Here is a 17,760-nt window from a genome sequence, read left to right on the forward strand (position 1 = left end):
ATATATATATATATATATATATCAGGGCTGACCCAGGTTAAGTGTTTTTTTTTTTTTTTTTTTTAAGGTGCTGGGGGTGCCGGAGGGTACCTGTCCTGCCTGCTGTGCTTGGTGTACCGGGGGGGTGCAAGGGGTGCTGAAGGTACCTGTCCTGTCTGCGGTCGGATCTCAGCGGAGAAGATGATGTGCGCCGTTGCTGTACCACCCCCCCCCCCCCCTCCCCGGCAGACGGTCCCTGCGGCGTGCGGCGTATGGAGTGTCAGTGGCGGGGGTCCCTCTGGCGCATGGGAACTAGTACTAGTTCCTATGCGCTGGAGGGACCGCCGATACTGACACTCCATACGCCGCAGGGACCGGCTGCCGGATGCGGGGGGGGGGGGATGATACAGCAGCGGCGCACATCATCTTCTCCGCTGAGATCCGACCGCAGGCAGGACAGGTACCCCCAGCACCCCTAGCACCCCCGTACCCCCAGCACAGCAGGCTGACAGGTACCCCCCTCTCCTCAGCAGCCGCAGGGACCCCCCTCCTCCCGCAGCAGCTGGGAACATCTTCCCCAGCGCTGCACGCTGTGGACCCGCTGCGGGTGCCTGCACCCGCAGCGGGACCATTTACACCGACATTTACACGGGTCCTATCCGTGTTCTACCCAGGTCAGGACCTGGGTAGAGGACCCGTGTAAATGGAAACGGATACCCCCCATTTACACCGCCGCGGATCCGGGTCTGACCCGCCGCTGACCCGGATTTTTCGGCGGTGTAAAAGGGGTATAAGTGGTCTTCTTCAGCACATAAAATGGCTTTGTTAAAAAAATATGGTAGTATTAACAAGCTGTTCAAAAATATATAAGTAAATGTATATTTTCATTTAAATTCATTTGCATTACCACTATGGATATGTTACACTAATTAATCAAAATCTCTTATTGTAAAAGAAAAATCTACACATCATAGTGCACAAACCCATGTAAAGAAAGATACCCAAGCAATTCCCCCAACTCTTGTCTTTGCATATAATAACGAGAACTAGTGTCTGCCATTGCTATAGAGACTAAAACCAACGTTCCGTTGTCCTACTGCAAGCATCCATGCACTCACATACTGGAATCTAGAGGATTAGATTTAACACAGAAACATTACTTATATGTGTAATAAGACTGTATATTTCAGCAAGGGACTAAATGGAGTTCTTCAGTAGCTCACAGGTATCTGAAAATGATTTATGCTTTTAGTATATTATTAAGCTATGCTGCAAAACTCGATATATTCTGCAGTAAAAGCTCTTAAAGCAAAAGGAGATTCAAATGTTCCTAACACGTTCCTAACAGCCACAATCACCTAGCACAATCAGAGAATGGAAAGTAAATTGTGTTGCATAAACTAAAGACAAAAACAAGTTCTGCTCTAATGCCAGGTAGAGTATGGGTCATAGGGTTGACTGCATTAAGGTTGACATGGAAAAGGTCAACATGAATTAATGAATTTTTTGTTCCGAATATTGACTTAGTCAACATGGACACTGCCTAAGTGTACCGCATCCCCTCACATGGCTCGCTGCGTTCGCCATGCTTTGGGCATGGTGCTTTGCTGCGCTCAGCACACAATTATATTCTCCCACCATGCCATAGTGGACGGTATAGCATGATATACCACTTGTCGGCACTTGTTGACTCAAAAAAAACTTGAAAAACTCATGTTGACCTTATGACTGTTAACCTTCCCATTGTTGACTTAATGCTTGAGTCCATCTTCCGAACATGTCGATTTTCGCCATGTCTACCTATTCCAGGTGTCAACCTAAGCCCTGTTGACTTTCAGTAGTCGACCTAATGCATGTCGACATTAATAAGGTTGACCTAATTACCTTATCCTGCCAGATACACACTGGAGTGACCGGCAATTGGGACAATTTCCTTTCAGCCTGTCACTGTAAATTGCATGATTTAGTGAATGTGGAACAATATTTTGTTCCATGCTGCATAAGCATACACCAGGGCACATGGATCAAATCAACATTATTTTAAGACCTCTATTGAGAGATGCCTATGGGCCCAATTACCTATTTTCAAGCATGGGTGATTAGAGAGGGGTGGGGCAGCCAAGGAAGTATGGCATTTTCATGTGCCTCACTCCCCCAATTGGCCACTTTTTTTAAAGTAGAAAGGTTGTGGCAGCCCTGTTTTCAAGGTGCATTTTTGGACAGTGCCTTGTCTTCGCCTTGCTTAGCTATCCATGTGTACTGCAGCTGCGCTCATTTAGAGACGTCAAGCCTTCCATCTCTCCTCTCTTTTGGTGTCAGAAACAGATGTTGGATAAACAGGATACTTAAACACATTTTGCACAAGGCCTGCATTGAGGGAAATTACAATTTAATCATTATATTTTAGTTTATTTTGGTGCATATTTATATATGTTTATATAGGTTTTCATAAATGACTACCTCCATAATTAAAGATAGTAAGAAGTAATAGAATATTCAGATAATCTATTTGATAACATAATGCAATACCAATTGTGTAATTTAACCCATGCCAACCAATGAGATTTCAGCTTTATATTAGACTGCTTTAGTCTGCTAAAAGATGATGTCCCATTGATTGTACAGTGCTACTCTTTGGTCCTTGTTATTCAATAAGCTGTAAAGTGAATAAAGACGAACAGTTGGATTTATGTCCCCATCAAATCACTTACTGAAAACATTTCAACCTATGCTGTAACTTAACTCAAAGGTTAATTCTACGTATTTATATGTTGATTATTACATTGCTTTGTTCACTTCTTTCAGTTTATTCACTTTGCTAAAATAACCTCCTGTAATGTAGCAGAAATAATTGGGTAAGCATTAGAAACAACATATAATGACTATTAATTAGTAACAATTGACTATCTTCCTCAAAAGTGCTAATCAGGCTTTCTAAGGATTTCCCTCTTGTATATCGCTGCACAGTTGGAATGGTAAGATTCTTGTTTTAGTTTTACATAAATTAATTAGAAAAATAAAAATGTCATTAGCAAAAGTCGTGAACAGATTTCATTACTATAAGCTTGTTTTATATTTGTATCTGTTATATACATTCCAAAGAGATACAATTCTGGAACGCTGCACCACAAAACACTACTTTTTCTTAATTTCACTGAGTTATTTTACACTTCAATTTAATTTTAAGTAAGTGCGTATCACCATCTGCTAGGGAGGGGGGATTCATCAAAAGCTGCTAAACAAGAGACACTCAACTATACTTTGTATCTATCAATACATATTTAAAATTAGATTGTCTGATTGCCATAAACTCTGAAATCAATGAACCGCGATGATTCGGTTTACGTGGTTGTATAGGTAATGTTTCCTGGCAGGCTTTAGGCTAAGTATCATCACAATTGGATACCAGGGGGTTGTGGGTGTGTCTCTGCAGGGAGGGGTTCCCTGCACTGTGCCTCCAATGTAGTGACCAATCAGAACATTGCTGCAAAGTGTACTTTTACCGTGATTGTCTTACTCATAGGTAAGCATTGTCAAATAGTATGTCTTTGGTTTAACATCTATTACACGAGCAATGCAGCTAGTTTAACATACTGTAATTCTTTACATAATTATTTTTCAGCACAGATTTTGTAATGGTCCTGATTCTGAGTAGCATGCATTGCAGATGGCAGATGCAGTGGAGCCATAGTTTTCTACTGTACATGTGTCTATGTCATGGTTGCTATTGTGCAGATTTGCAGTACTAATTCAGACATGTGTTTTTTCAAAATTTTCCTGATGTCTCTGGGTCCAATTCTAGCAATTTGTATGTCTTTATTTTCTCACTTAGCCATCTAATATGTCTCTGGCTCTAACTCTAGCCATCTAGATGCCTCAATCTCCAACTCTAGCTATCTAGATGCCTCAATCTCCAACTCTAGCCATCTAGATGCCTCAAATTCCAACTCTAGCTATCTAGATGTCTCTGGCTCCACCTCTAGCAAACTAGTTGTTTTAATGTTTTTACTCTAGCCATCTAGATGTCTATGGCTTCAACTCTAACAATCTACATGTTGCCCGCTTCACACCTAGCAATCTAATATGTCTCCGGCTCTAACTCTAGCCATCTAGCGGCCTCAAGCTCCAACTCTAGCTATCTAGATGCCTCAAATTCCAACTCTAGCTATCTAGATGTCTCTGGCTCCACCTCTAGCAAACTAGTTGTCTCATGTTTTTACTCTAGCCATCTAGATGTCTATGGCTTCAACTCTAACAATCTACATGTTGCCCGCTTCACACCTAGCAATCTAATATGTCTCTGGCTCTAACTCTAGCCATCTAGCGGCCTTAAGCTCCAACTCTAGCCATCTAGTTGTCTCTGGCTCCAACTATAGCAAACTAGTTGTCTCATGCTTCAACTCTAGCCATCTAGATGTTTCAGGCAGGACATTGGAGTTGTTACCACTAATAAAACCCTATCCCTTTTATTAGGAGAACAGGCTAAAACTATTATTCCTCATCTATTGATTAAAGCACACAGACATGTATTTAAATACAGTATCAGTACTTCATAGCTTATGGTTTTTGGCATGATGTTTCATTTGATTAGCATATATTGTAGACAACGTGCTCACTATTCCTGGAACGAGCCTACCTGACTCATTTCCACCAGTCTAACATATTGCAAAGTTTTTGTCATTTGTGTATATAAACATGTTTAGCAATTGTAATGTTTAATGTATATTTTGAAGGTAGTGCGGTTACATTTACACTAATGTGCATACAAGACATTATTGACACTCAATATCAAATAATATAGTTTATATGCTACCTTAAAATATTGAGTACAGATGGAGCCTATGTCATTTAGGCTGGGGCTGGTGATGGAATCACCAGCCGCCAGCCTCCTCCATTGGCCGCCAGAAGGTGGCATGTGCGCATGAGACGCTTGCACATCCGATTCCCATGGAGCTCCTCATCGGTCCCCGTCGCCTCGCCACCGCCTTCCCGCACGTGCGTGCGTGCGAGACGCTTGCGCGTCCCAGTCAGATGGCGTCCATCTCAGCCAGCACTCTCCAGTGGGGACATTCTGGCGAGCCCTGGAGCTGAATGAGAGGGGCTCCATCTGGACTACATTTTCTCTCTCACAAAATAATTTATAAATAGGTTTAGAATATCTGTAGGTGGTATGTGTTATAGATACTTAGAGCTTGGAAAGTTTTAATATATTATTGTAAATGTACTGTATATATTCTTTAATTATCAACAGAGCATGATCTATGACATGTTACTTTATGACCTGAAACAAATGGAGAACTTAGATGTCATTTGTTCTTGTGGATTGAAACTGAGAAACAATTTTAGATAGCCTTGCTGATTTTTTGTTCATCTGTACATGGACAGATTGGTTCCGGATGGGTGTAACATCCCCGCAGTTCACTGATGGTATGAGTGGGAAGTTGGCAATTGAAGTTCGGCTTCCGCGCTGCCACCTCCTTGGTGATACACAGTACATTCAGTAACATTAATTACTATTCTTATAAAGAACTATATTCCTGCAGCCTCCTCAAACAGTGTGTAGCTGTGCCTACTATCCTTACAGAACAGCACTACTAATGGGAATGCACACATAGCAAGTATGAAACATGAGCAATATACAGACAGCTAAACATGACTGGCTACGATAGCTGCTTTGTATGTCTTAATACAATATTTACAGCCGTTACCCACTGGCAACAACACAATATACATGATTTTATTAGTGTTTGTTAATGCAAGCAATGCCACAAAAAATCATAAGGAAATGGAGCCAATTGGTTCCAATAACAACACACCCATTTATGTAGTTGATTGTGGTTTGGAGAGTTTATAACACCTTTATTTTGGAGGGATCACTTTATATAAACTGGAGTGTGATTTTCTTCCATTAACCCCTTAACTATAAGCTCAAACATACTGTATGTCTGCTGCTTTTATTGAAACTGCTGAGTGAAAAGCTTAAGCACACAGATGCATCCAAAGTACTTACATGTTATTATAGCGGTAGGTACTTGTGTACTATCACGGCGCCCATCGCATCGCAGACCATATGGCATGCGATGCGATGCGACATGATATCGACCGATGTTGTACAATGGCATACAATGCCATACAATTCGATGGGATGCGATTATAAATTGTATAAGCACCCTAATGAGTGCTTACAATACATAAATGCATCCCCACGCCACCCCTCCAGTATAAACGTGAACCCGAAGCGTGGCGAGCACAGCGAGCCCGCGAGGGGCGGCGGTACGCGTCCTACGACCTTTTCATACCCCCACTATCCACGTCGGCGTGGAGTTGATTTTATAAAGTGTGGCGAGCGCAGCGAGCCACCGAACCCGAAGTGCGGCGAGCGGACGAGGATACCTTCACAGGTATACGCGTCCCCTCGCGGGCTTCACAGGTATCCGCGCCCCCTCACGGGGCTTGCTGCGCTCGCCATGCTTCGGGCTCGGTGGCTCTCTGCGCTCGCCACACTTTATAAAATCAACTCCACGCCGACGTGGATAGAGGGGGTATGAAAAGGTCGTAGGGCGCATACCGCCGCCCCTCACGGGCTCACTGCGCTCGCCACGCTTCGGGTTCACGTTTATACTGGGGGGGTGGCGTGGGGGTGCATTTAAGCATTGTAAGCACCCATTAGGGTGCTTATACAATTTATAATCGCATCCCATCGAATTGTATGGCATTGTATGCCATATACAATGGCATACAATTTTAAAATTGTATGCCATTGTACAACATTTAAGCATTGTAAGCACCCATTAGGGTGCTTAAAAACACACATTAGGGTGCTTATACAATTTAATATCGTATATGCGTTAAAATCGCATCGCATGCCATCGGGTGTATGGCATGCGATTAAAAAATCGGGCGACTAATTATCGGGGCGCCGTGCTAGTACACAAGTACCTACAGTATATTCAGGGTCCATGCTTCGCTGTAAGATCTGTTTCTAGAAAGACTAATGCTAAATGTTACTGCAAATAAATATTGACGTCAAAGTCCTAATTTAGAGTCTCCAGAACGGGTATCAAACATCTAAGAGTATTTCCTTTATATAATATATATATATATATATATATATATATATATATATATATATATATCAATGATTGTTGCTCAACACTCCTAACACTAATTGGGGTACTCTATAAATTTAAAAGGTGAAAAATAACAAGTATCTCCGATTAAAGGCTCTCTGATTAAACACGGTCAACTTTGAATATACCGTTTCAATCTCAGCAGAGATAAAGTTCCATGCTGGAACTAAGAGGTTGCGATAAAGAGCAGCAGCAGAAAGTAACACATACCGAGTTTACCAGAGATTTGGGGTGGCAATCATTTAAAATGCATGGTTTCTCCTTGAAAATGCTTTAAAACCAAATCTCACTTTGATCGGCATCACGCACCTCTGACGAACTCACTTTTGGTTAATATAGAGATTACAGTACTTGCACATTGACCACAAAATCATCTATCAATTATTGAAATCAAAAGTGCTAGCTGGTCATGGCTTTCATAGCAGAAAAAAAGGGATAAATTTAGTGATCAATTAGTGATTTGTTTTCTGATATGCAGTGATGATGAAGGTGTGACTGGGAAGGACTTGTCAACTGGTAATCATAATCTTGCTAATCATGAATTGTTTTATTTACTAAGTTTGACATCTGACTCATGTATACAGGGACATGATAATACATGAAAGGGCACACGGCATTGCTAGGGTTCTATCTTGCCATCATAACACGCCTGCCGGCCCCCTTCAATTTTTGTTTAGTCAGTTCCACAGTTGCCTTAAGGGGTATACACACACAGTGTGTAGCTAGGTGCCACGGCGCCCGGAGCAAGGGCATGTTTCCCCCCCAATTTGTAGTAGGTGAGGCTCCTGCGCAGTGAAAAGTGGGCATGGCCCAACATTATACCACACACCGTAATGCCCATTGCACATTTTAGCAAACTTTGTAATACCAATTACACATAAAGCCACAGCCATAACGCCAATTACACATAAGGCCACACATGATGCCCATGGCATACTATAGAGCACACCATAATGCCCATCGCATACCAACACACCGTAATGCCCATCGCATACTAACACACCGCAATGCCCATTGCATACTATTTAACAAACCGTAATGCCCATTACACATTTAACACATAAGTGCTACTTACCTACATGCTCAATGCCAGGGGCTTCATGCTCAATGCCAAGGGGGACTGAAATTGCTCGTTGACAAGGGGGACTGAAATTGCCCGCAGGGAGGGTAGGTGATAGTGCAGTGCAGGGGAGGGGAGGGTGGGATTGATAGTGCAGATTAGGAGTGATAGTGCAGAGCAAGGTTGGTGGGAGTGATAGTGCAGAGCAGGGTGGGTGTGATAGTGCAGAGCAGGGAGGGTGGGTGGGTGTGATAGTGCAGAGCAGGGAGGGTGGGTGGGTATGATAGTGCAGAGCAGGGAGGGAGTGATAGTGTGGAGTGAGGGTGGGAGAAGTAGTGTGGAGTCCCCAGCTGTCAGGGTACAGTGTGCGGTGGCACCCCCACTCCACCCACAGCCGGCAAAAGCAGTGGTGCAATCCGCCTGCTCGCTCCTGGCTCCCCGCTGTGTTCGGCGAGATGTGCACGGTGCTATTTAAAAGTCACATCTCCCGCTGGACCGCACTAGCCAATAGGCGCTCGCGGTCCAGCAGCCACAAGTTGATTGGCTGCTGGACCGCAAGCGCCTATTGAATAGCGCGGTCCAGCGGTAGATGTGACTTTTAAATAGCACTGTGCACGTCTCGCCGATCACAGCGGTGAGCCGGCGAGGGAGTCGGATTAGGTTGGCAGCACTATGAGCAGGCAGCGGAGACAGATACAATTGGCAATACATGGCGGTGCCGGCACGGCTCCGGCGCCAAGATAGCTTCCGGCGCCTGGCGCTTGTGCTCCACTGGCACCGCCCTCGCTACGCCTCTGTACACAGAGTGCCCTGTGTGTGTATATATATGCACATACATCCAGTGAGTCTGTATGGCAAGAAAAAATAGAATGTGCAGGCAACTCAATTTTGAATAAAAAGTATATAATCTATGTACTATGAGCTATTTCTAGTACAGTCAAAATTGTCCATAGCCAAAATCGTGAGCGTAGTCAATATTGGTTCTGGGTAAAATCACATAGTCAGAATCGTCCATAGCCAAAATCGTGAGCGTAGTCAATATTGGTTCTGGGTAAAATCACATAGTCAGAATCGTCCATAGCCAAAATCGTGAGCGTAGTCAATATTGATTTTGCCTAAAATCCCATAGTCAGGATCGTCCATAGGCAAAATTTTAATGCACTTTCACTCACTGACCAGAAAAAAATCTTTTAAACCATCAGCTGTCACACCGCAGGAACTTATTACACTGTGGTGGGGGATACAAAGCTACAAACACCCAGGAGGGGGAAGTTATGAAATAGCAGGTCCTGAGCTTTCCTGGCGGACCATGCCTGCTAAATATGTCATGTGACCCTTCCCATCAGTGACAGTTGGCATTGATGTTGTATCTACATAGTTAAAACTTTCTACTATATATATATATATATATATATATATATATATATATATATATATATATGTATATATTTACATATATGTGTGTGTGTATAGTGTATTTATAGTCACTTTCATAACAAATTATGATAAAATTAAAACAAGTCACGTCTTTTCCTTTCTTTTATCCATGTTTTCCCAACCCAACAGTGACCAAAACTGCATGAAAAAAAAACAAATTATAAATCTAGGTGGCGGCCAGTCTCTATTAGTTTTAGCAAAGAGAATCAATAGAAATTAGAGAAGTACTTTATAAATGTCTGTGCATTAATATATAGATTTAAAAATATTATACTAATGGCACTAATACCAGGTCCACTTTGTACATACCCTGTAAGTATATAGTGGTCACCTCTTCTACTGCTTCAACTGTATCAATCTCCATTCACTTGCAATACATCTTCCATTCCATCTCATCTCATCTAGAGTATTCATACATTTGTCTCCTCCTTTCTGTGGCTGTACACCTATCCTTCTTTGTTGGTCCTCCATCCTCTCAGGCTAGGGTCTTCCCTGTAAACTCTAGCAGCCAGTGCCTTTGGAGGGACAGAGGCAGAGCCCACCTAGGCTCGCATTGCACTTATATGTATATCAGAGGTGTAACGCTTAGAGTCATTGGAGTTGCCTGCCTACAGGCTCCAAGGGGCACCGGCATGTACAACAGCACCTGTGTAGAACATGACCGCTGCTCTTCAAATGGAGCACTGCGATGCACCCAACACTGCTTCATAGTTAATTGGTAACACCTGCAATGGGGAGGAGGACAGCTGCCGTTGGGTACAGCTCACTTGGTGCTGCAGAAAGTGACGGTGCATCTGCCACTGCTGCATACCCTTCAACATGACCCATTCCAGGAGGGACAAAATGCTTTGCTCCTGTACATCCTTGCCAGTTGCAGAGGTGGGACTGTACCACTGTCGCAAATTCAAATAGGGGATCCACACCTACCAGTGAGTCTGGACTGTGCTGTTTAGGGTGGCAGTTGGTGGGGCTCCCCTATCTAAATTTTGGACTATGCTGCTACCCTGCAACTGCCACTGGCATGGATGTCCAGAAACAGAGCATCTTGTCCCTCATGGAATGGGTCATTTTTGGGAGGTATGCTGCTGCTGGACTGCAAGATGAGACCTGCCGGTGAGTGCTGATTTTGATTGCTTTAGATGGCTGGATGTAATGAGTCTTGCCCTAAACCACCGGCTGTAATTACACAGTGGAGCTGGTACCATGCCAATTCACTGTGCGCTCTGGTACCTCTGGTCCTTTTTCAGGGGGGAGCAGCAACCAACTCTGACCAAATCTATACTAGGTTGAACTAGATGGACAGAAGTCTTTTTTCATCCTTACCTACTTTGTAACTATGTAACTCCAACTTGTCTCCGGGCAACTGGGATAAACTTATGCCTCTGATCTATATGTAAATATAGTACTCACTTCTCTAATTAAAATAATTGAAATTTCTATATAATATAGTCTATAGAAAGTGCCAATGGTCAATGGCAAATTTCTGTGTCTAGTTAAGTAATACATTGTGAGAACATTTGCATGCTTCCATTGTGTATAAAGTGTTTCCATGCTAATTGCTGAAACTGATAAGGTCTGATATCTCTCAGTAGTTCAATCATCCCAGCAGGGCTTAAAAAACCAGATGACAAACAGATTTTTAACGACGCTGCTCTGGGGTATCCGGACCCTAGGTCGTCCATGTCTAGATCGACATTCACTAGTTCGGCACCCAATGGTTGACAGTGAGTAGGTTGACACCTATGAATGGTCGACATATCCATGGTCGACATGGTCTAAAAGTGGCCATACACACACAGATTTATCTTCAGATCTGTCTGGTTGGAACAAAAACATGGTTATGGATGAGAGCAAATGACAGTTGACCATTTGCTTGGAAATGCTGGAAAACTGACAAACTGTCACTCATCCATAACCATGTTTTTGTTCTAACCAGCCAGATCTAAAGATAAATCTTACTAGTGTATGGGCACCTTAAAGGTCGACACAAACTTTAGATCGACTATGGGAAGGTTGACAGTCAAAAGGCTGACACAAGCTTTTTACTTTTTTTTTTAGCCAACAGGTGGTATTTCATGCCCTATCATCCACTAGGGGGTGGTGGGAGAATAAAATAGTGAGCCATGTGAGGGGATGCCATGCACTTAGACGTGTCCATGTCGACTGTGTTGACATTTGGGAAAAACATGAAAAAAACCTTTTGACTGTTGACTTAAAGCTTGTGTCGACCTCTAAACCCGGTCGACCATTCGTAGGTGTCGACATACTACCTGTTGACCATTGGCTGAAAACCTAGTGAATGTCGACATATGAGGTCTAATATACCATAACCCTGCTCTGGCATGTATGTTATGTGGATTACAATAATAACTGAATCTGAATAAATTACAGTTTGCTTGCTTATTATTCATTTTTATTTTGAGTGATGTCTCCTGAAATTATTTTAAAATCATTTGATTACGATCCCCTCATTTTTTTAAGTCGTACATACTTTATTTCGTAAAAATGTTTAATACCTATTCAAAAAAAATATTTACTGATATAAAAAAAACCCAGTGTATTTTTTCCTGCCTCATATATAATCACTGGTTTATTTATTTTTTTCAAATCTGGTTCCCTTTAAATACATTTATTAAGTAACGATTATTTGCTTATTTTTCCTTTAAAGTACCTTTCCTATTTTTGTTTTTTCTTTCCTTTATTTTGCCTTTGTTTTTTCTTTTTTTTTTAGGTTTCAGAGAATATATGTTGAACACAATAAGCCTTCCCGGACACCCCAAACCTCTTAACCAAGGCATTTATGTTCACGACGTCGGTGTTTATTTCAGCAAAGGACGCCACGTCTTTTAAGCCTCTAACCTTCCCTGTTATGTTGTGAAGTTTAGGCTGTTCTCTCAAAAATGTGAAGGGAGGCACAGAACACTTTTGGACCGAGGTTTCACAAGACTGCACTAGTCCTCTGTTGTAAACTTGTAATAAGACAGAAACGTATTCTGCCAAAAGATAAACGTTGCTTTAACTCCAATAGCTACTGCTTTGAAATTTATCCAGACATGCCACAGCAACAGCCGCAGGAGCAGCAACTTATAAAAAAAGAGGAGACAAACTCCAAAGGAGCCACCTTTATAATAAACACTAGTTGTATTTGTTTAAGAAAAAAAAAATATCTTAGTCGTGTTTTCCTGTATGGAATCTGTGTTTCAGTTCTCTTTGTGATCCTGTGACTTCACATCACCATATTAATGATGTCATCACCCTTTTGCAGTGGCCACCTAAAGAGATCTCATAAATGCAGGGCCTTTAATATCAAGGAAGTCATTAAACACAGTGAAGACTGGTAAGAAAAGGGCCTCCTAGGTTTCTCCAGCTGTACCTACGACAAAATGAGATATATGAAATATTACTTTTTTAACAGGAGAAATTGTAATTATTTTTCAATGAAATGTTTTACAAAGCTTTTGTGCGTCAGAGGTTTTATTATTTGTATTTTCATTTTTGAGAGGTAAGTTGTTGGGGGGGATGACATGGGAGGTACACTTTATAAATGGTCAAAGACACTCCTTGTTATATTTTTTTATTGAGTAAATACATTGGACGCTGTGAGGGACCTAACTGAGGTTAAAAAAGGGACCTTCATCCTTATGCTACACGTGGGGTCACATTTAATAGTGTGTGAGAATCAAAAAGTGAGAGATTTTGGGAGAGTTTTCACGTTTTTTTAAAGCGGCAATCACTTACACTGATAAACCAGGTTTTTGCCATGATATTGATTGCCGCTATTGATTGCCGCTTTAAAAGCATGGGAAAACTCTCCCAAACTCTCCAACTTTCTGATTATCACACCTTATTACATTTGGCCCATGGTGTGCATATGCTTCATTTTTGAATAGGCAGGATGGAGCTTCAGCAAAGCATTCCCTATTTTTTCCCCACATGATTTTACTTTTTTTTTATATCCTTGTGTATGGATCCTGCATTGCTCATACAGCCTTTTGATAGGCTTACCATACTATCCCTTTAAGCCAGCGACAGAACCTGTGTAATCCATAAGCATCTTGGTTTAAAGGGATTGTATGGTAAGCCTTCTTATTGATGCTAGTTACTAATTGGCTCTTATTATGGTGTAATGTACATAACTGCTCTGTAATCCATAGCATCCTATTTTATATTCATATTTCTCAATGGCTGCAGAAAAATGTTAGCTATGTAGTTTCATTTTTCTTGCAGCAGAATACAGCATGTGTACAGTATGCACATTACACTGTTAGAGAAATCCCAGTTGTACACAATTCAGGATCTGCTCAGATCCATATGTACATGCTCTAAGGGCTCAAACACAATGGGGCTCATGTAGAGCTTCACAAAATGTACACTCAGTATTTGATGCTCAGTATAAAGTCTAAAGACCAGATTCAATTAGCTGCAGTGTTTACCTTGCGGCTGAAGCTCATCTCTGAGAAATTCAATAAAGTGCATCTACCCCATGTTATGTTCCAGACGGTGCACTTTATAAAGATTTTTCTTACACTGTCAAGAGCTGCAAGTAAAAATCGAAGTTGAATGCACCATCTGGTGCTGAACACATGGGATAGCCCACCAGGGGCGTAACTAGATATTGATAGGCCCCATGGCAAAAGTTTGTAAGGGCACCTAATTTAGCTACTGATGGTGATAACTGTATGTTAAACATATTACTTAGACCAGTGTTTTTCAACCACTGTGCCGTGGCACACTAGTGTGCCTTGAGCTGCTCCCAAGTGTGCCCCCAGATCTACAGATGCCCAAACCAGTTTATAGCCACCACCAGTTCAACTGTTATTTACTGGTCTCTTTTTTCGTGTAAAGGGTCAATGTATTTTAGTTTTGTTAACTGTGGGGAACAGTGTGATTGTTTTTTTTATATGGAGGCCAATAGGTTTGGATTTTTCCTGTGGGGGCCAATGTGTTTTGCCCTATGGGGATCTCATGGTGTGCCTTGGCAATTTGAAAATCTTATTTAGTGTGCCACAAGGTAAAAAGGTTGAAAATCACTGACTTAGACAGTAATGATGGGCCCCCTTCAGCTCTGGGCCCCATAGCAGCTGAACCCCTTGCACCTATGGTAGTTACGCCCTTGTAGCCCACAGATTCCAGGTATTACCTAGAATTTATGGGTTACATCAATAGGAATATGCATAATAATTTATTAACACTGGACATTAATTAAACCTGCCTCATATTGGGGGTAGTCGATATTGTCTGGATATTTCAGCTAGTTAAAAAATCCAGATATACGTATTCTATGTATTGACTGTAAATAGTCGAAAATATTCGACTTAAACACATGGATTGGTGAATAATTTGCCAATCCACAGGTTTTCCGACCAACTCAATTTTTCCCAACAGGAGAAAAAAAGGGAACTTGGATTGAATAGGTCGAATGTACAATCGACCCATAAAAAATGGCACGGATTGATTACACCTCATCATCTATCTCCCAATGTGCCTCTCTTTCCTTAGAGTGGCAGGATAAATAATGCAGTCCCCCACCTCCCTGTGTGCACCAGCTCCATGCTACCACTAAAGCTATTTAATTTGTAAAAAAAAGAAAGAAAAAAAAATGGTTTACCCACAATACAAGTCCCAGCTTGTTTTAAATGGTTGGGCATGCTGGCAGTTGTAGAGCGATAAGTTCCACCATATATATATATATATATATATATATATATATATCCAAGGGTAAGGACCACACTCTCCTCCAAATAGTGGCAACTGCCGGGGTGTCAGCTCAGGGGTCCCAGACAAGTCCAGTTCTCCAATACAGCCACAGAGATGAGGACACTCACCGGTCTTTCTTCCAAAGAAATTTTATTCCTAGGGCCAACGTTTCGGTCTGCCAATCAGACCTTTGTCAAGGCCCCCACTATCTCCTCCTAAAGTGCACTTTAGGAGGAGATAGTGGGGGCCTTGACAAAGGTCTGATTGGCAGACCGAAACGTTGGCCCTAGGCCCACTGTCATGCACTTTGCACTTTATCTGATGTGGTGATATGGAATAAAATTTCTTTGGAAGAAAGACCGGTGAGTGTCCTCATCTCTGTGGCTATATATATATATATATATATATATATATATATATATATACATATATATAAGAGACACTTACCCCCTCAGAGAAAGGATGGATCCGGCACACGGTAGTATAGGTGAAGAAAAAGAGGTTTATTAAGAGTGCAACATTGCACTAAGTGACAGCTGCTGACCTGACAGCCGTTTCAACTGCTGGGTGCAGTTTTCATCAGATGAAAACTGCACCCAGCAGTTGAAACGGCTGTCAGGTCAGCAGCTGTCACTTAGTGCAATGTTGCACTCTTAATAAACCTCTTTTTCTTCACCTATACTACCGTGTGCCGGATCCATCCTTTCTCTGAGGGGGTAAGTGTCTCTTATTGCTCTATTATGTTCCTGGCACTGGATTTTAATTGAAGCCACGAGTGCCAACCCGATACACCTACTTACCTATATATATATATATATATATATATATATATATATATATATATATATATATATTTTAGCAGTTTAAGAACGTATATGCATTTATTAGATATTTCCTGCACTGCATTCTAAAGACCAGTGTGAATCCCCTTTTGTTAGATTAAACACTTTGGGACCTTTTCATCATCAGGGGCCCTATGAGCCCAGATGATTACGCATCCAACTCGTAGCAGTGGGTTCTTATTACCAGAGCAATTCAGCATTGCCCCGGTGTGGGGCAACTGCTCCAAAAAGGAATCGGCCATGCAATCAGTAACACTGCTACAGAAGTAACAGCATTGCGTACCTTTTTACTCACCGGTGAGCCCTGTGGTCATATATGTGCTGAGCCATTGGTCACTCAGCATCCCCGGAACACCTTCTTAAAGCAAACGGAGAGGCTCCAAGAATATGCTCCATCTGAAAGCTCAGTGGCCTTCTACGTAAAATAACATGCCATTTAGTGATGAATACTGTAGGTCACTTTGTGTCAGTTAAGGAAATTAGACATTTTAAATAATATATATTTGCAAATGTTTGAAGATGCCTGCGGTTCTGCATTTTATGCATGCTGCATTTGTTTAAACAATTAAACCTACTGTATATTTTTGGCATACTTTTGTTCAACTCTACATGATCCCCAAAATTCGAAATATGTCTCATCCTTTTCCTGTCAATAGAGTATGTACATAGAAATGGTTACTAGATTACCCAAAAGGAATAACAATACATTTTTACTTAATATGAACGTCCTGTGTTTAATTTACCATCTGTGTTAAATGCCAGCATAGGGATATGTTATCCATAAAAAAATGTATTACGTTAACCAAAGGGAAAAGAGGAAAAGAGGGAAGCTCAAATGTGAACCCAATAAGTCTTTAGTAATAGCCTGTGATTCCGGCTAGTTATGGTAGCCCATGAGGCCCATATTTTGAAAGCGGCAACAACCACATTTTTTTTTTGCTGTTTAAATTATTGCTGCTTTAAAAAATCCATGATAAATCTCCAGAATTGCTTGCTTCTCACGGGCTGTTACATTAGCCTCAATATGTCTCGTCCCTAAAATTTTGATTTATAAGTTTTAACTATGTAATAGAATGCCTATTAACATGAGGTGTTCCACATAGTTCTAATGTCATTGTCCCGTGTTCCTTTCATAGTGTTAACTAATTGTGACAATGATTTAACTAACTGATGCTAAAAGTATTGCAGTTCACCAATTAAATAATTAAATAAGTGGGAAATTAGTAAATTAAATAATTTTAAGAAACCATGCAGAGTGCAAAGGTTCAAACATTACAGTCCGTGTCCCCTTTAACCATTGTGCCTGGAAATGTGTCTGTTTGTATGCACTACCTGTAGGAATATTACTGACAACAGCTGGTTGCTGCGCTGAATTCATATCAATCGATAATTATTGGACAGTTGGAATTTATTGTGATTTTGCACATAACATCTTCTGAATAATATATATGTCATTTTGTAATATGACATAGGTAAATTTGATGCTATTCCAAGATGATTAAAATGTGCTGTCTGCTATTACATATTGCTAAGAATCTAATTATGCATTCGATTTAGACATAAATATCAATGCATATAAATTAGACACATGACCTATAATGAGAAAACTAACGCC

General features: G+C 41.3%; 1 protein-coding gene across 4 annotated transcripts in view; it reads left to right on the forward strand.

Annotated features, from left to right (window-relative positions):
• NTRK3 (neurotrophic receptor tyrosine kinase 3) overlaps nt 1-17,760 on the forward strand; it is a 572,243-nt gene that overhangs the window by 423,081 nt on the left and 131,402 nt on the right. The window contains exon 14 of one of the 4 annotated variants that reach the window (XM_083184209.1): nt 12,338-13,061. The exons of the other annotated variants lie outside the window; for them this stretch is intronic. Within the exon in view, the coding sequence (XP_083040335.1) occupies nt 12,338-12,456 (119 nt within the window). The 3' untranslated portion in view covers nt 12,457-13,061. Of the gene's footprint in view, nt 1-12,337; nt 13,062-17,760 lie in introns of those variants that run through there. 4 annotated transcript variants of the gene reach the window in all.

This window comes from Crinia signifera, chromosome 4 (assembly GCF_055691185.1).
Source record: "Crinia signifera chromosome 4, ASM5569118v1, whole genome shotgun sequence".
NCBI classification, from domain to species: domain Eukaryota; kingdom Metazoa; phylum Chordata; class Amphibia; order Anura; family Myobatrachidae; genus Crinia; species Crinia signifera.